The sequence below is a fragment of the Sarcophilus harrisii genome, chromosome 2 (assembly GCF_902635505.1).
Source record: "Sarcophilus harrisii chromosome 2, mSarHar1.11, whole genome shotgun sequence".
Classification (NCBI taxonomy): domain Eukaryota; kingdom Metazoa; phylum Chordata; class Mammalia; order Dasyuromorphia; family Dasyuridae; genus Sarcophilus; species Sarcophilus harrisii.
Genome location: NC_045427.1, coordinates 418,977,534 through 419,004,679, shown reverse-complemented (window position 1 = coordinate 419,004,679; position 27,146 = coordinate 418,977,534). Strand labels below are relative to the sequence as shown.

The 27,146-nt window shown below is 33.8% G+C and overlaps 1 protein-coding gene across 5 annotated transcripts in view; it reads right to left on the bottom strand.

Moving 5' to 3' along the window:
- Positions 1 to 27,146, bottom strand: part of MAPK9 (mitogen-activated protein kinase 9) — a 43,157-nt gene extending 16,011 nt beyond the window's left edge. For 2 of the 5 annotated variants that reach the window (XM_031953811.1, XM_031953813.1), the window contains exons 1-7: positions 27,065 to 27,146; positions 12,198 to 12,366; positions 6,036 to 6,165; positions 4,417 to 4,475; positions 3,136 to 3,274; positions 1,512 to 1,677; positions 60 to 131 (exon numbers count right to left, since the gene is read on the bottom strand). In XM_031953811.1, the coding sequence (XP_031809671.1) occupies positions 60 to 131; positions 1,512 to 1,677; positions 3,136 to 3,274; positions 4,417 to 4,475; positions 6,036 to 6,165; positions 12,198 to 12,319 (688 nt within the window). In that variant the 5' untranslated portion in view covers positions 12,320 to 12,366; positions 27,065 to 27,146. Of the gene's footprint in view, positions 1 to 59; positions 132 to 433; positions 506 to 1,511; positions 1,678 to 3,135; positions 3,275 to 3,627; positions 3,726 to 4,416; positions 4,476 to 6,035; positions 6,166 to 12,197; positions 12,367 to 27,064 lie in introns of those variants that run through there. The other 3 variants (XM_031953812.1, XM_031953814.1, XM_031953815.1) reach the window with 3 other exon arrangements.

The following is a 27,146-nucleotide window of genomic DNA, read 5'->3' as shown; positions in this document are numbered from 1 at the left end:
TTGTCTTTGATGGTTATAGAAAGTATGGCTGGGGTTCAAGGATGACTGGGGAAGGATACGATCAGTGCCTTGGAATATCACACAACCTTTCACCAGTTCTCCCATGATGCACCCCACTGACCAGATATCAACTGAAAATAAAATGAAATGATAAAATTATGAAGTGCCATGAACAAAATAAAGGCGGGAAAAAGGAATTCTAGCTTCTATACTAGACACATAAATATGGAAAAATAAACAACTAGCTAAAGACACAGCATGAACTCTGCTTTTTTGTTGTTTTCAATTTGATAGAAATTCAGTTGTAGTACTGACTATAACACTTAATGCTTCTCTTAAAACATGCTGTTAAATACATGATAAACTAATCTGAAGACCAATTTCCAACCTGAGTAATTTACTTCATAATTTTAGAAATCACTGTGAAGGATACAGTCTCTTCCTGGGAACAGGACTTTATGAAGGACCATTTCTGCCATAATGCACCCAACAGACCAGATATCCACTACCCAACGCCAGGTGCAATGAGAACATAGATTAAAAAGTTAACCAAAGATACCCCATACCTCCTTAGTCCCCAAGAACCCCATCATCCTCACTCTATCTCAAACATTTTAAAATTAACTCAGAGTTTTTACAATGTTCTGAAAAATGATTAAGTTGGTAATTTAGCATTCTTATACTTCTTAAAGTATTCATCTCAGATTCAAATGGAAGTATTTCAAACTGAAACATCCAGCAGGGGGCTCTCTTTAGCTATATGCATCCATATAGGACTACAATGTCAGAGCAATTCCAGAAGTTTATTCCAATTTGATAAGTTAGAGCCAAAAAAATCCCTTTGAAATCATGTAAGTACAATTCCCTCATTTTAAAACATAAAAAACCTAAAACCCAAGAAGAAGTGACTTCAATCAAGTATTTCTCTTTTAGCAATTACTGATGATAAAATAAAGTAACTTCTTCTTTTAAGCCCAGGATAAACTCATCATCAAAAGGCATGAAAAGTTTTGTCCAAGAATACAATATTTATGAGGAGATAGGGATAAATAAGAAAGGGCATAGCCTGGTAATCATTATTTTATTTGTGTGGGGCATTTTTAAAAATAAGTATCAGGTCTGTTATGACTGAGTTTAAGTCAATATGAGGGAGGGAATAAGTTGGAGAATGTTTATGGCAACAAGAACAAACTCATTTTGTTACTTGTGACTACAATGAATTTAGGCTTCTATTCTTTATGGGCGAGTTAAAATAGGCTTAATTTCTTTTAAAATAATATAGAATCTTAAGAAAACAAAAGTTAAAAATTGAGAAAATAGCTTTCTTATTTTAGGAATCACACATTTTCAGATTTAAAATTAATTTTGAAGTTTTTTTTTTAAACTAAAATAAGTAACATATGCAATCACAATTTTATATTCAAATTTAAAATCACTGTAATAAATAAATCATAAAGCCAACAGCACAATTTTAAAGAACAACAACTTTCTCATTAAAATTGGGAACTTACCGTTTTCTTTGTATCCCATCCCCAAGATAACTTCAGGTGCTCTATAATACCGTGTAACTACATATGGAGTCATCATAAAATTAGTACATGCTGTCCGTGCCAGGCCAAAATCAAGGATCTTGAGTGTACAATCTGACTTTACTACTATATTGCTGGGTTTCAAATCCTAATAAACCAATGAATTAAATCAGTACAGCAATTTAAAAATGGGAATACATATATTTTGACTTACACAATATTTTTTGACAAAAATACTTGTCATCTGTCTTGCTTTTCCATTTGCTTCCTCACAGTTTAACAGTGCTTTGCATGACAAACACTAATTTTCTTTTTCATTAATTTAAACTTTAAGTACGCAGTTATCAGATGTAAGAATATTAAAAACGAGTTAGACAGAGCTTCTATTTATTAAAACAAGTATCACTTGTTTTATGGAATAAATACAGTATAGGAAAAATGGCTAGAATTTATACGAAGCAAATCCATCGTCTTACTGGCATCAAACATGAAATCAGACACATTTCTTGGGGGGGAGGGGAGGAACCTCCAGAGAACTGTGGTGAAAATAATAAGTAGAGGGGGAAGACCTGGGTATGTTGCCTATAGAAACAAATGCGATTTTTTAAGGACCCTGCAAACTTTTTCAAACTTAAGGACTTTGTCTTACATAATTATTCTCTTCCTTTCTTGACGCTTTTCAGACTACCACGGGAGCGTTTCCTGTGGCTCAGGATCACTGGTTCTATATTTGATGTAATATTTAATTTCCCATTCCAAAATCTCATTACAAAACATCTTGAGAGAATTATAAAGGGAGAATTATCTGTTCAAGTATGTCATATGTATGCATATGCAATTAAATGTAGATGTATGCATAACATATATGTACATATATCCATACATGTGCAATTCAAAAAGAAACTTTTTAAAATGTTCCATTATGGTTCAAAACAATAATGCAACAATTCAAGAAATGCCATAAACCCGATCTTATTTGTAAGTAGCTTGAAAAGCCACAAAAGTAGTGGGGGGGGTCTGATATTATTTATAGCAATATGATTAGGTCTAGACATATCTTTTTAATAGGGATATTAAATTGAAACAAAACCAGGAAGGTAACTAAAATGGGAAGAGATATTGGAAAGAATCTGTTGTAGGAAGTGGAAAAGTTTAACAGGAATAACATTTACAGGATATCTTATCAATATTCAAAGTAGATTTGTAGAGAGTAAGCTGTCAATTCAAAACAAAGGGAAAACATCCTTAAACAATGAGCTGCCTAGGTAGATAGTGAACTTTCTGTTCTTGGAGGTGGTTAAGAAGTAGTTAGATGTCTACTTGTCAGGGATACTGCATAGGTTGAATCAAAAAATATCTATGGTCTTTCCTAACTCTGAAATTCTCTGATTTCAGCTGTTATTAACTGTCAATTTTCAGGATCCCTGTTCTGTTAGTGGAAGTAATTTACTCTATATTTAAATCTTGGACCTAGAGCAATAAAAGTAATTAAAATGGAAATATTTTAGTACTACTACTTCTGTAAGTAATCTATATTCCACTGTTTTGAGGGTAAACCATTAATATTTTTAAAAACAATTCCTATCAATGTTATATCGTTACATACTCGGTGTATTATACCAGCTGAATGGAGGTGTTTAATACCACAGAGCATTTGATAAAGAAGGTAAGACATTCTTTCATGGTCCAATTCCATATGAATCACTTGGCATAAATTAGCATCCATTAATTCCATAACCAAATACCTAGAAAGGAACAAGAAATTCTCTTACACATATGTATACTAGCAGAGTTGAATGTCTATTTAAAGAATGTATATTCAACTGAAATCTGTAGAAAATCACAGTAAATCTTATCTGGTTATTTATTACATTGGCTAGCTTAAAAATTGCCAATAAAATTATTTTTTGAGTTTTCTAGAAACATAATGAACTATATCAAGTATCAGAGAAATGAAGAATGTGTCAGGGTTAATAAAAAATTGTATTTCAAAGAACATAAATGGAATCTATAGCTTATTATATTAAATAACTTATGTCATGTGATACAGGTTCCCAATATTGGAAAATGCAAAGGATATATAATTTTGGCAGCTTACAGGACCTCCTTCCAACTCAACCAGGGCAGATTATAACTCCTCTAAAACTTAGTATTCAAATCTTAGGAATTTCTTGAGGCACAAAGTGATCAAAAGATCTAAATTCAAAGAATGAATAAATATTGTTAATAGGATTTGAATCTTGTGCATACTAATTCCAAACTCAACACTATCTATGACAACAGGCTACTTTCAAAGGTCTCCATATGCCAATAAGTGTTAACATAACATATAGCAATATAAAAAAATTAAGATTCTACTTCATGATTTTTGGAAGGAAGCATTTTTATTTACTAATCAGTTACAAATAGTAATTTCTTTTGTATATAATTAAAACAGTAACTGATCAGAAATAGCATAATTTAATGTTCCAGAAAAGAGCTAAAAAAAAAAAAATCTACAAAAGATCTATAATTACTTGGTTATTAACATTTGATTATGAACAAAGCTTCAGATATTATAATGTGCTTCCTCCTAAAGAAGATAATTAATTCTTTTTTTTTTTTTTTAAATTTCAGTCTTTTCAAGCATTTCTCCATAGTGTACAGAGACACATTTATAACTAATCTTAATGATTAAAGAAAGTTGAATAAACAGTATAATTGCAAAATTTTCATTTCAACAGAGGAAGTGTCAAAACAAAGACTCTATCCTGAGGAGGAGATTTTTATTAGATGTTTTTAAAAATGACAAGTAAGAAAATAATTGCCTTTCTTAGTCTTTTGGTTACACTTCTCTAGTTATTTAAATATATTAGCTAAAGATATGAGTAGAAATAAGAATACTTACACATCTTGAAATTCTTCTAGAGATTTCTGTGGTGTGAACACATTCAATAAGCTAATTATCTGGGAAGAGAAAATTCATTCTCATTTAGGGTATCAGGATATATTTTTTAAATCTTACTTTTAAACATTTACAGAAAATTCACTTAAAAATGGAAACTTACTATCGATTATTTTACTACATCTTTTGTGTATAATAGATAATTAATATTTTAAAGCAGAGCAAGAATTAAATAATCAGCAAGAACATATAAAGCCCTCTCCCACCTTCCCACCAAGAAAGACTTAGGGAGATGAAAAAAAAATCCTAGGGTAGTTAGAAAACTCCAAGGTAAAGCCCTTGAAAATTCCAAGGAGCAGCAGCACTCATATTGGGATAGCCCAAACCTCTAGGTTTCCATACAAAAAGCCCTCAGGATCCAGTGATATGAATCTCAAAGATACAAAGGAGAGCCTAAGTCAGAAGTGTAGGTGAGCACATAAACGTAAATGTCCTGGGGCAAGCTAAAGTAAAGCCAGCCATCATACCCAGGAGAACAGCATGGGGTGGAACATGATCCTGACACAAAGGTCACTAATTCAGGGACTAATGTTGAAAAGATAAAAGAAAACACTTGCTAGTATAAAAAAGTCATTATAAACTAAGACATTCCCCTAATGGAGTAACTTCATAACAACTATTATGCAAAATAAAAAATGGATTTTCTCAAGGACTACTTGAATATCTAAAAGAAATAGACTAGGGCAGGTAGGTGGCACAGTGGATAGAGCACCGGCCCTGAAGTCAGGAGAACCTGAGTTCAAATTTGACCTCAGACACTTAACTTTTCCTGTGTGACCCTGGGCAAGTCACTTAACCCCAAGTGCCTCAGCAAAAAAAAAAAAAAAAAAAAAGAAATATACCAACAATTTTAAAAAAGAATGACATAACAACTACAGAAAAAAGAAATAAAGGAAGAAAACTTAGAATAGAAAGTTATAAACTTTAACTAAGGGATTGGAAAGTATAACAAAATGTAAGATATCTAATATTAAAAACAGCTGACCAAGAAATCAGATAATGAAAAGATAATTTAGGAATCACTAGACTTATTAAAAACCACGATTTAAAAAAAAAAAAAAGCCTGGATACTATATTTCAAGAAATCAAAAACTGACCAAATCTATTAGAACCAAAGAGCAAAGTGAAGAACAAAATAGTCTACAGATCACTTCCAGGGGAGAAAAAAAAAAACTCAAAAAAAAAAAAAGTTCCAAATTCCCACAACAAAGGAAAAAAATACTGTTAAGTATTCAAACTGAGGTTGGTTAATGTGATTTTTGTTTCATATAAATGGAAGAGAAAGGAAAGAATAACTTTTGTGGCAATTACTTAATCAAGTTTTTCAAATTCTTTCCTTACCTAATATGTCTTTTGCTATATATAATTTCTCCATAAAAAACAGAATTTTAAACTTCAACTAAGTATATATTATATAATAGCTCAACCCCAAAATCACTTAATGCTCAGCTAATATCCTTAATTTGCCTTTTGAAGACAATTCTAATTAACAAAAACATCCGTGAACTCACAAAGAACATGTCACTTATGTTAATACATTCATGAAAATATTACTAACTTACATTTTTATGATTGACACATTTTAACAGAACAAGCTCACGGTAAGCTCTCTTTGCATGAGTCTGATTCTGAAATGGTCGACTTAATTTCTTGACAGCAACATTTATTCCAACAACTGTATCAAAAGCAGCGCTGCAATTGTGAAACATAATAAACAGTTCACCGTCAGCTTTGGATAAAAGATTTGCACAATATAAAAATTTTTCCCCCATAAGAACAATCATTTGAACCACTGAAATGTATTTGGAAATGGAGAGGTTCTGACCATTTGTTTTAACTCTACTATGTAAGGCTCCAGGGTAGGTACCAATTATACATTAACTTAGAGTATCAAACATAGGTAACATTTTAAATGAGACTACTTGAGAATTTGAGTTCTATTAGAATTACCTCTATTTAAAATAAACACCATTTACAGACCTTCTTTGTATACTGTCTTCTATCAGATAGTAATTATAACTTTATATTCAGCTAGCTTTTTACATTTTCAAATGCCCTTTGTGTCAGTGAGTTTGATCTCACAACAACCATATAAAATAGAAAATATAGATACAATCATTCCCACTTTAGAGGTCCTTGCTCTGCCACTTTCTGGTTGTGTGATCTCAGGCAAGTTGCTTAATTTCCCTCCAAAGGAGGCTCCTGCTTTTCTGACTCCAACACTGACTCTACTGAGGATGGGTCTTGCTGGGGCCCCATGGACGAGTGGCAGAGCCAAGAGTCAAACTCAGTGAGTTTCCCAAGTACAGCACCATTCCTACTTTCTCCCAAGTATAAAAGTAATTAGTTTGTAAGTATAACAATTCTATGTCAACATATAGAGCATAAGTTGGCTACTTTTTGTATGTGGAATTGTGAATTTAGGCCACTGAAACTATATTCAAGTCAAGAGTTACTTATTATATACTTTATGGCAATAAAGCATATAATATTGTACAAAAGGTCTTAGTTTTATAAATTTCAAACAGAGAAAAACATTACCACAAAGAAATATTTTTATACATCCTAGGAACTATAAAAGAAAAGAAAGAGAAGCATAATATAGTCCATCTTAGATGAAATATGGAATAGAAAAAATAGAAATGAGAAATATCATAATGCAAACATTTCCTAAAATAAAGTTAGAGGTCCAGGAGGTAGACACATACTAGGATTACCTATTTCATGATTATTTTTTAAAATTCTTTTCAGTCTGGATCTATGATTTCATATCATTCATGTAGAGAACTCCATTGAGGACACTTCCCCTGCCAATGTAGATCAACTGTTCTGTATAGTCCAGTCTTGGACAGTTACCTGAGGGCACCAAAATTCAATGACTTGTTCAGGGATGTGTCCAAGCTGGAGAGAACCTTCAAGATCACTTAGTCTAGATTCCTCATTTTACAGAGGAAGATAAAGCTCAGGAAGGATCAGTGATTTGCCCAGGGTTACATAGGGAGTATCAGATATAGTTTGGAAAAAAACAAAACCAAAACCCCAACCAAGATTTCTCTATTTCTCTCTCTCCCCATACCCCTTACCCCTTCTCTCCCTCCCACTCACATTTGCTCATGGTCTCTCTCTCTATCTCTCTCACACACACACACACCCTAGTCCAAATCTAGGTAGTATCCCTTTAATGACATGTTTTTTTCAAAATAAAGATAACTATGTAGATATACATCAATTGTAGTCCATACTCAAGTTTATATGAAACCAATTTTGGAAGAGTGTGGTCTCTATTTATTTTTATACACACACACACACAAAACACACACATATATGTGTCTGTAGTTCTTATGTATATGTACACACACACAAGCATGTGTACTTGAAAATATTTCAAAATAGCTATCATTTTATCAGTTAAGGGATTCCTTTCATTAAGATAGATTACAACCCCTTTGTACACTTACTTATTGCAAAGTTTCGAAAATAAACTGCTGTAACAAAGTAGTAATAATGACAATGATACTTTCATGATCTTGTGGGCAATTTTTTGATAATAAGCCTCTGAGAATTATATTGTGCTGGTACTCAGACGACAGTTACACCATACCTCTACTTTTTGGCTAAACTTATTAGAATTGTACTCCTGAGGCATGGCCTTTGAGATTCTAGACTCCCCCATGTGCTAAAAAAGAATTAAGAGTAGTGTCTGTAACAGCTATACAAACTAAACACACATACAAATATTCAGGAAAGGTCCTATCAATCAAGAAAGGCTTTGAAAATGAGGCCATAGAGCCATCTGCTATCCACAGGCCATTCTAGGTAACAGAATGAGAAGACGGACTGCTAAAGTGTTCATTTTTTTAAAATCACAAATTCATGAAAGTTATCAAAGAGTTGTGATCTGATCTGCACTGGAGGAAGTATCCATGTCTGAAATCACCAAACTTTTGAAGTGAAATAGTATATTCTCCACATATAATGAAGATATGTTCATATTCCATGAATTGGGAAATATAAGATATCAATTCCAAGATCTTTTTCTTTTAGTACTTCTTTTCCTGCCTTAACCAAAGTCCAAGATGATTAAAACAGAAGAACCAAAACTATCAAAGATATATTCACAATGACTTAAACTTGAATTATCTATTCAAATTAAAGTTCCCGTTTTCTTCCTCTGCAATTTTTTTCTTTTGGCTTATAAAGTAGTATAAACCAAAGTACCATTTGTTCAATTTGACAAGCTGTTTAAAAGCAATAGAAAACTGTTTTCTTTAGAATAGAATATCATAGAATCCTAGTACAAAAAAGGTGATATTCATCTTATGCATAATGAAGTTGAGGCTTGGGACATGATGTATTTTACCCAAGACTATATTATCCCAGTGGCAGAGCTGGAGCTATGAACTAAACCTTCTGATACCCAGTCTAATGTTCTCTCTATAACATCAAGAAACTACATATAAAGTTAAATGTAAAAGAGACAATGAGCCTCCTGTATGAAAGTATGTTCTGTAGTAGAATCTGGAGTTTGAACCACATAAGACAGGTAGTAACTTCCACAAAAATAATCGTAGGCTACTATGACTAGAAGGAGCTTTATATATCGGTCATTTTACATATAAAAAAACCATGGCCCAGGGCTTTTTCTTTTCTTTTCATGCATTAAGCTAATGCAAAAGTAACAAGAGAATTATCACAAGATTCTCCTACTTATATAATATTGGAGAAAGCAAAAAGAAAAATGATTTTTAGGCATTTTGGACAAGGACGTGATTACATATTCCAATTTTGCAAGATCTAAAAATAACTTTTTAAAAGATTAAACACTTCATAAAACTGAGTTAGAAATCAAATCATCATTATTTTGATTCAACAGCTTGGATTTTTGGAGAGGGATTAAGAAAATCAATATTTGTACATTTGAAAAGGAAATAAATATTGATGATAGAAAACTATTAATTCTGTAAATATTTATGTATAAAAGACAAAACTGATAAAAAATAATATCCCTCTTCCCTAAAACCAACAGCCAAAAAAAAGTTATCAATATATGACTGAAAGTGGTGTTAAGATCTTTTTCTATTTCTCTTAAGTTGAGAAACATCTTGGTGTTGGGTATCAGAAAGATAGGTTCTGCTACTGGCTCTCTCACTTACCATTCATATGAAAAAATATTAGAGCTTGGAACAAATAATATTTTTATGAATCTACATATGAATCTATGAATTTACAGAAAAGGTCTTTGAGGCCCTGAGAAAATGAAGTGATATCTAAAATAACATACATAGTTGGTAGTACAGTTTCTCCAGCATGTATGCTTATAAGTAAATATAAGACACTGTATCATAGATTGTCTGTACATGCCAAAGATCTTCACAGTAAGGGAAACTTTATTGTTTCCCTAAGGTGTGTAAATCTTTCACAAAGTTGACTGCAAAGAATGGGTAGGATAAGGGTAGATTAAGTGAAGAAGCAACCCTTCCTCCCATTTTTTTTTATAAAGCAGAAGAATCAAAAATATAAAGATAGAAATAAATATGGAAAATTAAAGTAAAGGATGAAAAGAAAAAAACAAAAGATTTTGTGACAGGGAAAACTCAATGGACCATAAGAACAACAATAAAAAAGGGAAACAGTAAGTTGGGGGGATGTGATCCAGAAAAAACCCTCTAATTTTAATGTATCGATCTTTCCTTTCCTTAGGTTCTTCTTTCGCTCTGATCTTAATACTCTAATAAAAATAATTAGTATGTTTCTAAAGCAAAATAATTATTAAGAAACGAAAAATTTCAAAATTCTACTTGGAATATAGTATCAGAAGCCTCTATTAAAGATTAATACCATCAGTTTATGTCATTTTTACCCATTAGTTTCAGTGTTTACATGATTGTAAATATCTGAATTAAAATTATTCATATTTCTATAGCACTTTAAGATTTAAAAAGCACTCTTCTTACAAGTCAATGAGATGGGTTATTCACAAGCACTGTTATTGCTATTTCACAGAAAAATTAAAAATGCCTTTTAAACTACCAATATTAGAGGAGTTTTTCTTAGGAAGAAGGTAAGGTAATAAACCTTACATATTTTAATTTCTGATTTGTTTTATTCTGTCCAAATAAAAATTCATAAGGAAGAATTTCATCAAAATTTCCTTTAAAAAAATATTAAAATAATTGGCACATGCCAGGAATCAAAAAAACAATCATCAAATAAAACCAACATTCTGTTAGTTTAGCATGATTTATTAGTGATAAATACCACTGTTCTAATAAGGTAGTTCTTTTTCACTTTCTCTTTTATAAATATATAGTTTTCACTATGACAATTAAATACTGACTTTGCCCTTAACTAGTTTATAGTTAACAATATAGTTAAACACTTAAAAATCCTATTATAGATGTCAGGCTATAAATATTTTTAAATGACCTCAAGATTATTCTCAGGAAAATATATCTGTGAGTCAAATGGCTTGGCTCTAAAAAATAAGATGGAATATAAACCAAAAGTTTGCTTCATCTCAAAAAAAGTCACACTAAGAACAAGAAAATTTTCTTAATTTCCATGAATTCCCTGGTAACTCTTCCATAATACATTGGATTTGAGTTTGATACAAAATGGTACCATTTGAAAGTTAAAACTATCATTTTAGAAAACACCAATGAATGACTTCCAAAGATCTGTCCCTTTTTCTTATACAGTGTTTAAATTATGGACTGCAAATTGTATCTCTTCCAAATATTTTTTTTGTGATCACCCATGAAATACAACAGATGAAAGAAAGCTAAATACACTTCTTATTAAGTAACCAGTCAAAAGAATCAAACTAGACACCCTTAGTTAAAATGTCCAAAGGGCTCTTTAACCACTGCCTCAGGGTACAAACTCAAACTGGAACTCTTAGCTAATTTGCTTTCTTCTTCACCTTAGGTTTATGTTACCAGTTTGTATTTAATTTTATTTTTGTTTAAAAATGATGAAGACCATTCTTGCCTTTAGGAAGGGGGAAAAAGAGCTTGTTGCCCAGTAAAATATGGGACAAAAAAAGTGTTCTGGAATTGCTGGTAGCTGTAGACTAGAAAAAATTTGAAAAACTTTACCTTTAGCTGGCCCAATGATGTAGTGGCAGCTCATTGTCTTACCAAGCAAGAGACTAAGGTTCAGGATCAGACAGTAGAGACTGGACATAGTTGAGGTAACACACCAAAGAGGAGACGGCCAGCCCAACCCCTCACACAGCATCCCTTCCTGGTTATTCCATGGAGTGATAATGATACTGATTTGCCTCATCCTGCCAGTTACTGGCAAGGCACTGCATTGATGGCTCCTAGAAATGGATAGGAGTGATTGGGAATAAAAGGGGGTAAGAGGGAAAAAAAGGTGGCCATGATGAAGAAATGAGCAAACCCCAGAAACTCTCACCAACTCACTGTTAAATCATATATTTTACTATTATAACTATTAGGGGAAAATAACAAAACAAAAAGGAAATAAGAAATGAAAAATTACCACCTATTATAATTTATGTAGAGGTCTAAGAACTGAAGTTTGTATCCTGCAAATAATTTCACTATGTTTAATTACAGCAAGAAGTAGATTCAATTTAGCTCATAATCCTGTAGTAAAAAAATAGAGCATTACAATATTAAGCATTTTAAATTCTGGCAAGTCAGCTTTACCTTTTATTGAACCCCAATCATTTCATGATAGCAAAGTTTATTACTTACCAAACAATTCCCTGAGCTCCAGATCCTATTGGTTTTAATTGCTGGTAACGTTTCAGTACTGTGAAAGTTGAATCTGCAACTTGCACACTATAAAAATGACTATCACATTTATTGTCACTCATGATGCAGAGCCACGTAGTTTTCCAAAGACCTGGTACCGTTTGAATTCCTTTAAGAAAAGCAAAATATACATGGATTCTTACTAAAATAAATATCTATTCTTATTCATTTATGATTTATTCTTATCTATTTTAGTATTTTTCCATTTTTAAAAACTATGAGAATTAATTTTCAATGAAGATGGAAATTAGGGTATCTTCTGGCCCTCAAAAACATAAAATCACAAATGTTATCACAAAAGAAGTCTTCAATTATTTATTTCTTTCAGACATTAACAGTCAAAAAGAGAGAAATCTTGGTCAGAAGCAATATGTAGAAAGGATAAATGTCTTGGAGATAATCCTAGACTCTACACTTTCTTTCCGTAAATCCCTGAAACATCTATTTCTGTCCCTCATACCTAAAGAAAAATCCTATCCCAGTTACTTTTCTTTTGTCTAGAATTGAATGAATTCCAGATCTATGGAAGAAGGAAGGAGTAGGAGGTTCAATTGGCTGCCTCTCCATTGGTGTGCCACCTCAATCAGCTCTAACCTCCACTGTCTGATACCAAATTATGAGATCTGTACCTTGTCAATAACTATTCCAGAATACAGGTGGGCAATACCACAATGGTTTTAAAATTGAAAGAAACGGATGCATATGCTATCATTTTTATAAAGCAGGCCTTGAGCCTAATTTACATAAATATTATATGAAATTACTTTCTAGCTACACAAGGAGCTTTTAGAATATAATTCACTTCAGAACTGAGGTTTACCTATATGTATGTAACTATACAACATAAAACAATCTGATAAGCTTTATTGAAAAGCTTAAGAAATATACTCATGCTGAGACCTGCTTTAAGAAACTTTGACAGTTCATGAATAAATCCCTTCATTATGAAATGAAAGAAAGTAATTCTTTTCCTGTAGAATTAAATTTTAATAAACTGGAATTCAAGTAACTACCTTTGGAGAAACAAGGGACACATTATTATTAGCACTGTTAGTACTACCATAATGGGATTATATGGGATTATAACTTTCTTGTTATTAGTTTTCTTATATAATCAACTGATCTTCTATTTCAATTGGAGGTGGAAGACACTTTCTAAATCACCATTTAATGAACTATACAAATCATAAGTTTAGAACTGGGGGGAAAAAAAAGGTACCTCCAATTTCCTCCAGTTCTCATTGTCAAATTCATAGTCTAACGAGAAAGACTACATGCAAACTATGTGCAAGCACATATAGTATGTATGTGTTTGTGAATGTGTGTGTGTATACACACACACACATTCACAAACACTAATATATCCACAAACACAAATATACACAGGATAAATTGAAGATAATCTTGAAAAAGAAGGTATTAGCATCAAGAGGATAGGAGTTTGGAAAAGATGGGATTAAAGCCCACTTCTTTAGACTCCAAATTCTTTGTGTTGAGTGATATGGGATTGACTTCATTAAGTCTAACAGCAATGACCCTGGGAGCTCAAAGATTCAGAGACAGGAAGTACATAGATTAATATTTCAATCAAGACAACTAAGCTTTACATAAAAAAGGACCAATGAAAGAATGTTTACTTATTGTCCAAGAATCTCATGTGTTATCAGGTTGACCTTAGCAGGAGTTATCCTTACTTGATTATTCTGTTGCTATTGTTTTTTCTTCATTCTTGAAGAGAACCAATGACATCAGAAAAGTGATGTCTTTAACTTGCAAGTGAACTGAATTTAAATAAGACAGGGCTTTGCAAAGTCACCAGCCTCAGTCTCTTCTCCAGAGCCATTTGAGTCCAATGGTAAGACACAGATTCAGAATGACTGGAGATAGCCCATGATGCAGTGGGAGACTTTGGCCTTTTTAAGCTAAGATCTTTCCCAGGTCTCAGACTGTCTGAAACAACCACCATTCAATGATTAAGGCTAGGTAAGAAATGTGGCAAAGAATGGCCTCTTTTACCTACTTTAATTAAAAAAAAAAAAAAAATCTGAGAGGGGAAACTCTCAGGATTTCCAGCCTGGAAATGACTGCTATTTATACTTTCTCTGAGCCCACAAAACCCCAACAATGATCAACTGAAGCTTGGGTTGGGACTCATTATCTACCTACCAATCACTGAAGCCAGAGTGATCTGGATTATGATTCCTTACATAAGGAAATATAGTTCCATCCTAGCCCCCAAAGCCTGATGATTTATTTGTTTTAATTGTAATAATTTTCAAACTTTCATTTTTGTGGAAAGGAGTCAAACAGTAAATCCAAACAGTGAACCTATTTCAAGTTAATAAAATTCTATCTTTTCTATTACTAATTCATTATCCATAACTGTTATTTTTAGAATTATCTAAAAGACAAGGAAAATGTTGCTCTTCCATGTCTTTTAATAGAATCACTACCCACATCTTCTAGATGAATAATGTAATTTTCAATAGCTACCATTCTTACACTTCCTAACAAGAGAAGGAATATATCCTTTCCCAAGGGGTACCTAATTCTTACTTAGGAGTCTTCTAAGTAAAAAAAGGAAAGGAAAGGGAAGAGAATAAACATTTGTATAGCACCCACTTGATATGTCAGACACTGTGCTAAGTGCTTCCTACAAATCTCTCATCTGCTCCTCAAAAATAACACTGCAAGGTAGATACCATTTTTATTCCCATTCTACAGCTGAGAAAACTGAAACAGAGGTTAACTGACTTGCTTGTTTGAGGTCAAATTTGAACTCATGTCTTCCTGATTCGAAGCCCAGTGCTCTGTCTGCTGTGTCACCAGCTGCCTCCAAGAAGCAATTATTAACTCCATATGTGTTTATGTATGTATATATACATACACAAGCTTTTGATAAAGCCTCATAATATCAATTAAAAGATAATACAATCATTTGACAAATGTAAAGATCTAAGCTTTTGGGATAACAACTCATTATTTGAAAAACTGCTAGGAAACTGGAAAGTAATCTGGCAGAAACTAGGTATGGGCTAATATTTTACATCATTTACCAAAACATGCATTAAATTAAAAGGCTTTTTATAAATAAAATCAATGTAACCAAGCTTAGAAGGCAAGAAATTGGCAAAAAAAATTATCCAATTGGTAAATGATCAAAGGATATGAACAGCAGTTTTTGGAAGAAATCAAAGTTATCTACAATCATGTGAAAAAAATGCTCGTCATTAATTAAAGAAATGTGAATTAAAACAATTCTGTGGTGCCACTTCATATCTATCAGACTGACTAAAATTGATAGAAGGGAAAAATGATAAATGTTGGAGGGGATATGGAAAAACTGGGATACTAACATACTGCTGGTGGAATTGTGAACTGATCCAATCATCTTGCCCAAAGATTTTTAAAACTGTATGTACCTTGATGCATTGTTGGTGGAGTTGTGAACGAATCCAACCATTCTGGAGAGCAATCTGGAATTATGCCCCAAAAGTTATCAAACTGTGAATACCCTCTGATTCAGCAGTGTTTTTACTGGACTTATATCCCAAAGAAATACTAAAGAAAGGAAAGGGACCTGTACGTGCCAAAATGTTTGTGGCAGCCCTTTGGTAGTGGCTAGAAACTTGAAATTGAATGGCTGCCCCTCAATTGGAGAATGGTTGGGTAAATTGTGGTATATGAATATTATGGAATTTTATTGTTCTGTAAGAAATGATTAGCAGATTATGGAATATTATTGTTCTGTAAGAAATGACCAACAGGATGATTTCAGAAACTTATATACTTCAACAACAATACTATATGATGACCAGTTCTGATGGACCAGGCCATCCTCAGCAACGAGATCAACCAAATCATTTCCAATGGAGCAATAATGAACTGAACCAGCTATGCCCAGAAAAAGAACTCTGGGTGATAACTAAAAACCATTACATTGAATTCCCAATCCCTATATTTATGCCCACCTGCATTTTTGATTTCCTTCACAAGCTAATTGTACAATATTTCAGAGTCTGATTCTTTTTGTACAGCAAAATAACGGTTTGGTCATGTATACTTATTGTGTATCTAATTTATATTTTAATATATTTAACATCTACTGGTCATCCTGCCATCTAGGGGAGGGGGTTGGGGATAAGAGGTGAAAAATTGGAACAAGAGGTTTGGCAATTGTTAATGCTGTAAAGTTACCCATGCATATAACCTGTAAATAAAAAGGCTATTAAATAAAAAAAAGAAAAAAAGAAAAAAAAAAAAAAAGAAATGACCAGTAGGATGAATACAGAGAGGATTGGCGAGACTTACATGAACTGATGCTAAGTGAAATGAGCAGAACCAAGAGATCATTATATACCGCACCAACGGTATTTTGATGGAAGTAGATTTCTTCAACAAAGAGAAGATCTAACTCAGTTCCAATTGATCAGTGATGGACAGAAATAGCTAAACCCAGAGAAGGAACACTGGAAAATGAGTGTAAACTGTTTGCATTTTTGTTTTTCTTCCCAGGTTATTTTTAACTTCTGAATCCAATTCTTCCTGTGCAACAAGAGAACTGTTCAGTTCTGCACACATATATTGTATCTAGGATATACTATAACATATGTAAGATTGCTTGCCATCTAAGGGAGGAGGTGGAGGGAGGAAAGGGAAAAGTCTTACCAGAAGTGAGTGCAAGGGATAATGTAAAAAATTACCCAGGCATATGTTCTGTCAATAAAAAGTTATAATTAAAAAAAAGAAAGAAAGAAAAGGAAAAAAAAAAACTACCTCTGATCCAGCAATACCAATCAAGTCTGTTTTCCAAGGTGATCAGGGAAAACAGAAAAGAATCTATATGTTCTAAAATATTTATAACAGCTCTCTTTGTGGTGGCAAAAAACTGGAAATTAAGGGGATGCCCATCAATTAGGGAATGGCTGAATAAATTGTGCAGTAATATTGTTCAAAGGATAACTGTAAAAAAATTAAACTATCCTGAGTAACTTGAATATTGAAATCAAATGAAGGACTTACAAAGGAAAATGTTACCGATCTCCAGAGAAAGAATTGTTATATAAAATTATGTATTGCATAGCTCCACATATATGTGTATGTCAAATTCTGGCCTTCTATAATGTGGAGTTGAAAGGGTTGGAAGTCAAAATGCAAACAAAAAATAACCCTGTGAAGAATAGTGGTGACTTATATTGAAATAGGGAAGTATGTGTAGAAAATAGAAAACATTTAGAAATCTACTTGCCAAAACAAACCCAGGAACTTTATAATGCAATTACAGAACACTTTTCATAACAAAGTCATATCTGAATAATTAGAAAAATACTAATTGCTTAGGGTAGACTGAATCACTATTTAAAAAATGACAATTCTGTCTAAACTAATTTACTTATTCAATATCATATCAAGCAAACAACCAAGAACTTATTTTATGAGCTAGAAAAAAATAACAACAAAATTTGTATTTTAAAAAAAGGTTTTATATATGTGTATATATATACATACATATATATTAATTACTTGCTGTCTTGGGGGAGAGGGAGGTAAGGGAGGGAAAGAAAAAAATTTGGAACCCCAAATTTTATAAAAGCAAATGTTGGAAACTATCTTTACATGTATTTTGAAAATAAAGTACTATTGAAAATTTAAAAAAAAGAAGTTTTGAATATCAATGGAATAAATGAAAAAAAATGAAGGAAGGTAGCCTAAATTTCAAATTGTATTATAAAGCAGCAATCATGAAAACAATCTGTTACTGGCTGAGAAACAGAGTAGTGGATCAGTAGATTAGGTATACAATAAACAGAACAAAGTAACTACAGTAATAGAGTGTTTGATAAACCCAAAGATCCAAGCTTTTAAGAAAATAACTCATCCTCTGACAAAAATTGCTGGAAAAACTGGGAAATGGTTTGGCTCTTACTCTTCCTGTTCTTGAATGACTAAATAAAAATGAAAAAAGTAATACTAGTCGACAAGGTCTACTGCAAGTTAGCTCGCTTACCTCAGTTGATCATAAGATAAAGTTAGGCTAAAAAGCAGAAGGCAGATGTTTCTAGATGATAAGGGAATAGGAATTAGCACTTAAATTAGAAGGGTATAGAAACTATAGGAGAAGGGATAACTGTATAGACAGAAATAGCTAACAGGAAAACCTATGAAATGCTTCAGCACACTGATATGACTGTACTTGATGTGGCATAGCTCCCCCTGAATTTAAGGGTTGTCTCATTGAAATATCGTGAAGAGAAGGTGAAGCTTGCTGAATGCCTCTGCACCGTGTGTTGCATCCGAATCCAGCATTTCCCTTGATTTTCTGAACTATGTCAATGTAGAGGTACTATGGCTTTATAATTTCTAGACCCCAGATATTCTCTGGTCTAGCCATTTTCACCATCAACAAATAATAATAGAAAAAAAGGACTAAAGAGGTAAAATAACTTGTTTAAGGTCATACAGTTCTGGAACTTGAACCCAGATTTTCCAACTTCTAGTCCATGTTTATATGACAGTATTTTCAATTCTGGAAGCTTCCATGAGCATTACATAAAATACCTACAAAATGGTGCTTAGAAAATGGATATATCAGCTAACACAAACATTGCTCTATTCAGCTAAAATGAAGAACAATGGCTAAAGCTTGGATATTTTTCTACTTTATCTAACAAAAAATTATGGGATTTGATCTAATTCTTTCTTTCTCCCAGATTGAGAGCCAGAACCAGAAGCAGAATGTACCAGCTTCAGCTATTAACAGCAAATAGAAATACAGAAACAATTATCAACTATTTAGGTCAGGAGTGGGACACAGTTTTTCAAATTAATTTGCCTCTGATTTTGCTCAACTCTTAACAATTAGTTAAAACTACATAGTAATTTTCATAAGGAATAAGTGTTTTCAAGGTAGGTAGGTAGTTTACCCTTATCAGAAAGAACCATAACAAAGTAGCAGCAAATTAAAGTCAGCCAAAAATTATAGAATAGGAAATAGGGGCTGACCCTATAATTTCTTTTTTTTATTATTATTATTATTTTTTATTTAATAGCCTTTTATTTACAGGATATATGCATGGGTAACTTTACAGCATTAACAATTGCCAAACCTCTTGTTCCAATTTTTTACCTCTTACCCCCCCCCCCAACCCCTCCCCTAGATGGCAGGATGACCAGTAGATGTTAAATATATTAAAATATAAATTAGATACACAATAAGTATACATGACCAAAACGTTATTTTGCTGTACAAAAAGAATCAGACTCTGAAATATTGTACAATTAGCTTGTGAAGGAAATCAAAAATGCATGTGTGCATAAATATAGGTTGGGAATTCAATGTAATGGTTTTTAGTCATCTCCCAGAGTTCTTTTTCTGGGCATAGCTGGTTCAGTTCATTACTGCTCCATTGGAAATGATTTGGTTGATCTCGTTGCTGAGGATGGCCTGGTCCATCAGAACTGGTCATCATATAGTATTGTTGTTGAAGTATATAATGATCTCCTGGTCCTGCTCATTTCACTCAGCATCAGTTCGTGTAAGTCTCTCCAGGCCTTTCTGAAATCATCCTGTTGCTGACCCTATAATTTCAAGTAAACTTCCTCTACCAAGGAAGGTCAACACTTCTTCAATTTATAATCTTACAGAGCTACTTACAACACTGAGAAGTTAAGTGACATGCTCAGGAACAAATAGCTAGTAATGTGTGTGAGGCAGGGCCCGAATTCAAGTTTCTCTGGTTTTAAGATTGACTCTCTACCTACTATATCTTGATGCCCAGCCGGGACTGCTAGACAAAAAGGACTTGGGAAGATATTTAGAAGACAGACTTCAAATTAAATAGCTCTTATCTATCTAGAGCTACACAAAGACCTTTCTTTACCATTCTTCTTTATTCCCATCAGAATGATACAATGTTAGCATTAGAAGGAGCCTTAAATATAATGTAATAAAACCTTCAGCCTCAAGAAGAAACCCTTTTGCAGAATGTTAAGAGAACAAAGTTCTTTATATGGCGAAAGCCAAAATTATATTCTGTAACATCAAATGCTTAGAAATGTCAAGAAACGAAGAATTAGCTTAATTCTTCATGTATGTAACAATCCTTCAAATGTTTGAATTTCACTACCAAGACAGTTTTTTATCTTCTTTTCTCTAAGCTAAACATAGCTTATTACTTTAACTCTTAGTCAATGGGCATGGTTTCTTCATCATTCTGTATCCTTCCTCTGAGTACATGCAGATCTGTCAATGTTGCCCTTAAAATATGATTCTGAAAGAGACATGATGTCTTCTATCACATCAGAATATAGTTGGATTGTCAGTGAAATAGAAATTCTCCTGCTAAGGCAGTTGATGATTTAAGTTTCTTTTGTATTCACATCACACTGACTCATACAGAACTTTGGATCAAACTAAAATCCTAATTTTCCTCCTTAGTCTCTGTCCTTATGTAAACACCTACTGCTGAGAAACCTTACCTTTCTCATTCTATACTTATATATTCATTCTGATTATTCAAAAAGTGTGGGTTTCATATTTACTTCTATTCAATTTTTTGTGGTTTCATCCTAGTAAGAAATCCTCTTCCTGAGTTCAAAAGTAGTCTCTGGCATTTATTAACACATAGTAGACACTACAAAAATGTTAGCTTCTATTATTGTTATTATTATTATTATTATTATTATGTCCTGTGTACATGTCTCAATTTCTTTACTATAGAAAACAAAATGTAAAATGTGATAAACTATATTACAAAGTGCCTGAGAACTCTAGTTAGTGCTTTACATATATTATCTTTATTCTGCTGCAAGAAATGAAATAACTTTCCTAAATCTTTGATCAAGGAACTTACAATTTTAAAATCTTGATTATTAATCTGGACTAATTATTAGACTAAATATTGATATGGGCCAATTTGGACATAGAAACTATAGATATTTGAGTTAAATCTAGATTCATCCTAGTTGATCCCTTACCCTTGGGGTAGGATGGAATAAGAATAAATCCTTGCTATGAACTTAATTTTGTGACTTTCTTCACTCCATACAAATTATAGCATTGGGGAAAGAGGTTGAAATCTAGCTTTATTTGGGTTTTATCACATTTGTGAGGATGGCATGAACATGCATGTGTGTGCATACATACACTCACGCACGTGCACATGCACACAAACATACACAAAAACACACCCTCTCCTTTCTTCTCCATCACTGCTCTCTGATTTCTATGCTTTTATTATGTTGGGTTCTTTTATACTATGAAGTAGGGTGCTTTGTCTCTCTTCATCCCTCCAGCACATTTTCATTGTTTCATAAGAAAAGACATTTGAGGAAAAAGCAAACAAGGTTGAGGAAATATAAAAAAGCAAGTGTTAATTTTCCTGGAACAGTATAGGGGAAGGAGGCCAGGAATCAATAATACCTTATCCCCAAAGAGCAGTTAAAATTCATTTACTAAATAATGGCAAATAGGTCCAAAAATATCTTTAGCCCAATAACATTTTTGTGACCTAAAATATGTTTATTATTTCACTGGATAACTGCAATGGATAACTTTGAAACTAAAATGACTGTCTGTTTCTTTTACAAATATATTATTAATTAGTTCAATATTGCAAGGAACTGTGACTACACAATTTGGTCATTTGCTCCAAAATGGATCCTCAACTCTTTCACGTAAATGGATGTTTTATGAGTTGCTGTGACAAAAACAAAATAAACAACACATCCCAACTACATGGTAGCCAAATTTCTGATGATGAACTTTTCCAAATTTGGTAGAACAGTCCTCAGTCAATAGGCAAAAATTGTGTTGCTGGACTAATAAATCCATTCTAGTTTAGTGGGACTAACTGGAGTTTTATTTTGGTGAAATAGCCCTACAGAATGCAGTCATCGCCATACATTGATGAGGTATTCAAGAAGGCCTTTAGTGAAAATGCACTAAATAGCCTACATATTCATACTATTCTATGCAAAATCTAACCCAAAAATGAGTGTATGAACTAATAGAATGAAAAACTCTGAGAAACAATAAACAAGATTAAAAAAAAATCTAAAAGTACATTTTGTAATCTAGGAAGGATGTTCTTAAATAAGAAGGCAGGAGAAGCAAGATGGCCAAGGGCAGTAACCTTGAGCTTTACTCTCTACCCATCTACTACTTTAATTCTAGATGATTTATTAAGACTAAAGAAAATGCTTACTATATCAAGTTTTAACATTATAAGGAACATCAGCTAGTCTCACTCCTTTATTTGAGTGACTTATGGCCTGAGATTTAAAATTACCTACCCAAGGTCATTCAACATGATTCATTTGCCTTTGTTTTATAACAGATGACATGAATCAAAATTCAATTATAGAACTGTAGATTAACATCCTTTCCCCAACCCAACCCTCAATGGGGTAAAATGTTGTAGAGGTCACAATTGGTTGCATTTCAGAATCAGCTGTGTAAATTCACTTAACCTTAATTTTTTAATCTGCAAAATGAGAATAAAGATATTTATGTTAGCTATTTACTTCATAAGGCTGTTCTGAGGAAAGTTCTGTATAAACTTTGAAGTACTCTATGCATATGTCTTAAGCTAAATTATGTTAGATATATTTCTAGAAGACAACTATAAACTAACAACAGAAAATTACTAATGCCTATGAATAGCTGAAATTTATACAATACTTAAAAATTCAAGTTCTTAATATATATGACCTCATCTTATTCTTACAACTCTATGAGTAAAGTAGTATATATATTATTTCCATTTTACAGATAGACCCAGTAAAGTTGAAACATTAAGTAATCTGTCCATGGGCAACATCCAAAGCTAAGCAACAATATCAAAATCCCAATTCCAAGTCCTGGCCTTCTTCCCCTATACTGCTCCAGGAAAATTAATACTTGCTTTTTTACATTTTCTCAATCTTGTTTGCCTTTTCCTCAATTACCTTTCCTTATGAAATAATGAAAATATGCTGGAAAGATGAAGAGAGACAAAGCACCTTACTTCACTGCTGAAGGTATGAATTAGTCCAACACATTTGGTAAATAGGATGGAATTATTCGAGAAATGCAAGTAAACCATTTATAGCTTTTTACCCAGAAATTTTAATACTGGATATATTTTCCAAGGAAATCAATAAGAGAAAGGACCTGAATGCATTAAAATAGTCATAGTCATAATATTTTTAAACCAAAAAGGGAAAGAAACTATGTGCCCAATGACTTGTCTTTCATTCTTGAAGAGGACCATAACATCAGGAAGATGATGCTATGACATCCAAGTGAATTGGATTTGAGGACCGTGACATCAGGGAAATGATGCATGATATACAAGTGAATTTGGTTCAAGTAAGAGAGGGCTGTACAAAGTCACTAGTCTCATTTTCCCCTCCAGAGCCATCTGGGTGCAGTGGAAAGATATAGATCAGGATAACTGAAGATAGGCCTGGATGTAGTGGGAGATCTTAGCCTTTTAAAGCTAAGGTCTTTAACAGGTCAGTTTGACTGAGAAAATGCCCAGGAGGCAGGGAAAGGTTTCTTACCTAGTTTTTGTTTTTTTTAAAAAGTATACATGCATCTAATTTATATTTTAATATATTTAACATCTACTGGTCATCCTGCCATCTTGGGGAGGGGATGGGGGGAAGGAGGGGAAAAATTGGAACAAGAGGTTTGGCAATTGTCAATGCTGTAAAGTTACCCATACATATAACCTGTAAATAAAAGGCTATTAAATAAAAAATAAATAAATAAATAAAATTTAAAAAAAAAATACACGCATGCATAGATACATATATATATCAAACTGGGTGAGGAAGACCCTTGGGATTTCTGAAAAACAGAAACAATTGTCATTTACATGCTCTGAGCCTAATGGACTAAGGAATGACTGAAGAAATGTGGTGTAGTGTATGAGATAGTATATCAGAGGGAACAGAAAATATGAAAAATTCAGTGAAATATAGAAAGATCTTTAGTCAAGAAAGCCAAACTCCTCTCAAATTTTTAAGAAATTTGTAAAATGAAAGAAGTGGATGTGATGGCCTCTGAGGCCTCTTCCAACTCTAAATTTATGATCCTAAGTCATTGTGTATATTAAAGATAATACTAGGGGCATCTAGGTGGCACAGTGGATAGAGCATAAGCCCTTAAGTTAGGAGGACCCCAGTTCAGATGTGGTCTGACACTTAATACTTCCTAGTTGTGTGATCCTGGGCAAGTCACTTAACCTCAATGGCCTCACCTAAAAGAAAAAAAAAAAGATAATACTAAAAAGCGGTAAAATTAAAGTTAAATACACTAGACAATATTGATTTCAAATTATTAAAGTCAAAGAATACAACCTTAATTTTTGTTACACAAAACACAAAAATGAAAAATGATACATACTGCCAATTGCAATGATTATCTTAGGTAGTGTTACTTAACTTTTCATAGGGAATTATGGAGGTAGATAGAGTTTTGAGTAATTCATCCTATCAAAATAAAATATATCAGATATAAATTTTTTTAAATATGTGAAAAAATCTGGATTGCTAAAGGAATATTTAAAATAAAGTCAAATGTACATCAAATGTTACTTTAATATTCAATATTTAATTTTTTCAACTGTTAAGAAAATTGATATTTTCAAAAATTATTCATTCTCATGGGATTTGACTTTTCAAACTCAAACAAATAGTAATAGGAAAATATGGGGGGAAAAAAATCTGCATGATTTCCTCCTCCATCCCTACCTTAAAACCTGGGAAAATTTCACAAGATTTTAGACATTTAAAAAAATATTCTTAGTACAGGTGAAAGCACAGAAGAACCTGTATCTATGTACTATTACCATTCAGTCAATTAAGTACATATATATATATCAACCTAGTCCCCATATGCTTAGAAAAATAGGCTTCACAACTGTTAGATCAGCAAATATTATAAAGGGGAAAAAAATGTTGGAATTTAAATCTGAATTGTTCTGAGCTTTGGAAACTTTGATAGAACTGGTAAGTGCTCCATATTTGACATATGGGTCAATGAATTTCTGATGCTATGAAATGGAATATGATTTGAGTTACTATTGAGACAAATATATGAATTTTTCAAAGATTAAATTTACCTCATATTTACATGTCTGACAATTTGTTGTTTTGTTTTTTTTAAAATTAGCAACAGTTTGAGAACAAGAGAATCATGATTTCCTTAGGGAAGACAATGGGATTTTTAACTTATAATGAGCCCTCTGAAAAGGGGGGAGGGGGGAACTGCATACACACAAAAAAAGAAAGAACCCTGACTGAATCAGGGTTAAATGTCCTTTTTGCATTGTAGTAAATTACAGCTAAAAGATTGTCAATGCTAACATTCAATCTTACTGCTGGTTCTGGAAATTTACCAACAAAAGGAAATTTATCAAGATCTAAAAAATAGCAACAAATTAAAATGAATTTCACTGTGCTGAAGAGCCTCAAAGAGCCAGAACAAGAGGGAAAAACTTACAAGTTATTAACTAAATCCATATAAAAGTTGGCCTCAAATAAGATATTTTTTAAAAAGGCTACACCATTTCTCTTCTTAAACAACCCCAAAAGTCTCTGCCTGTAAATAACAAACAAGGTTCTTCATGGAAGACATTTTTTGCCTTACTCACTAAAATGTTCTGCCAGGTTCCCTAAGAGACTGGCAACATACCTAATTCAAGATGCTCAAAATCTAGGCACAACTTTGCCTAAGGCCTCTCTTAAGACACTCTACAAAATGTCATTCTCTCATTCCAGATGTCTCCAAATCCTGTTCAGCAGTTTTTCTGAGAAACTGAAGCTAGGAGATGCCAATAGGGTTTGATCAAGATTTGATTCTCCACTCTGCTTCCTACTAAAGTGTGTGACTTAGGCCGTTTCATTTAAAATCTCCAAGTTCCCTACTCTGTAAATTGAGAATAATAATACCTACACTCCCTATGTCGCAAGGATGTTGAGACTTCATACAACTACACGATAATGTGAATTATCACCAATAATACCGGAATCTGATATTTTTATGCAATTCTTCAAAAATTGAAGAATTTGGGAAAAGAGACATAAATATGGGTGACTTTAATTCAGGTGATAAGAATGTTTTTCTCATTTCACCTTTTCAAAGAACGAGTGTGAGTAAGGGATGAAAAGCACAAGGGCTTGTTTTTTCCAAGATGAAGTGCAAGAGTCTGGAGTGGGAGGCATCAGTCCCCAAAGAGGCTCCAGATGGGGAGGGGGAGGGAAGGAGAGCCCAAGAATGACAGCTGGGAAGGGAGGCGGGACATAGAGTACCTGGATGTCCAGCCGCCCCAGCAGGGGAGCCCCAAAGGGGCTGGGTTGCCAAGACCTGGGGCTACAGGGCCCTGGGATCTTCGAGGGCAAGCTAAGAGAGGGGTCGGCAGGGGCTGGCCCAAGGTCACGCAGACAGACGGAGCGGGAGGGGCGGCTCTGGGGGCCCGCCTCGCGATGCTGCGCCCCGGACCGGCCCTGGCCCGGCTCCGCGGCGCTGGCACGAGCCTGGGTCCCTCCGGCGCCTCTGACAGACAGAATGCGGCACTCTCCGGGCGGGGAGGAGGAGCGGGGCACGGTGCCAGGCGCAGCCGGCCTCCCGAGGCCCGCAGCCGCCCTGGTGCTGCCCCGGCCGGCGTAGCCCCCCTGGCCCGGCCGCTAGCTCCTGCCCTGCTTCATCCCCTCCCCCTCTTACAGAAGAACCCTCCGCCTCATCCCCCACCCCTCCAGCCGCGGCCCCCGGCTCTCCGCCTGCTCCCGTGCCCCGGCCCAGCTACTCCCCGCCGCCTCACCTGTCCTCCCTGCGGCTGTCCGGGCTGGCGGGCGGGCGGCGCTCAGGGCTCAGCCCCCGCTCCCGGGCCGCCGCCGCCACCG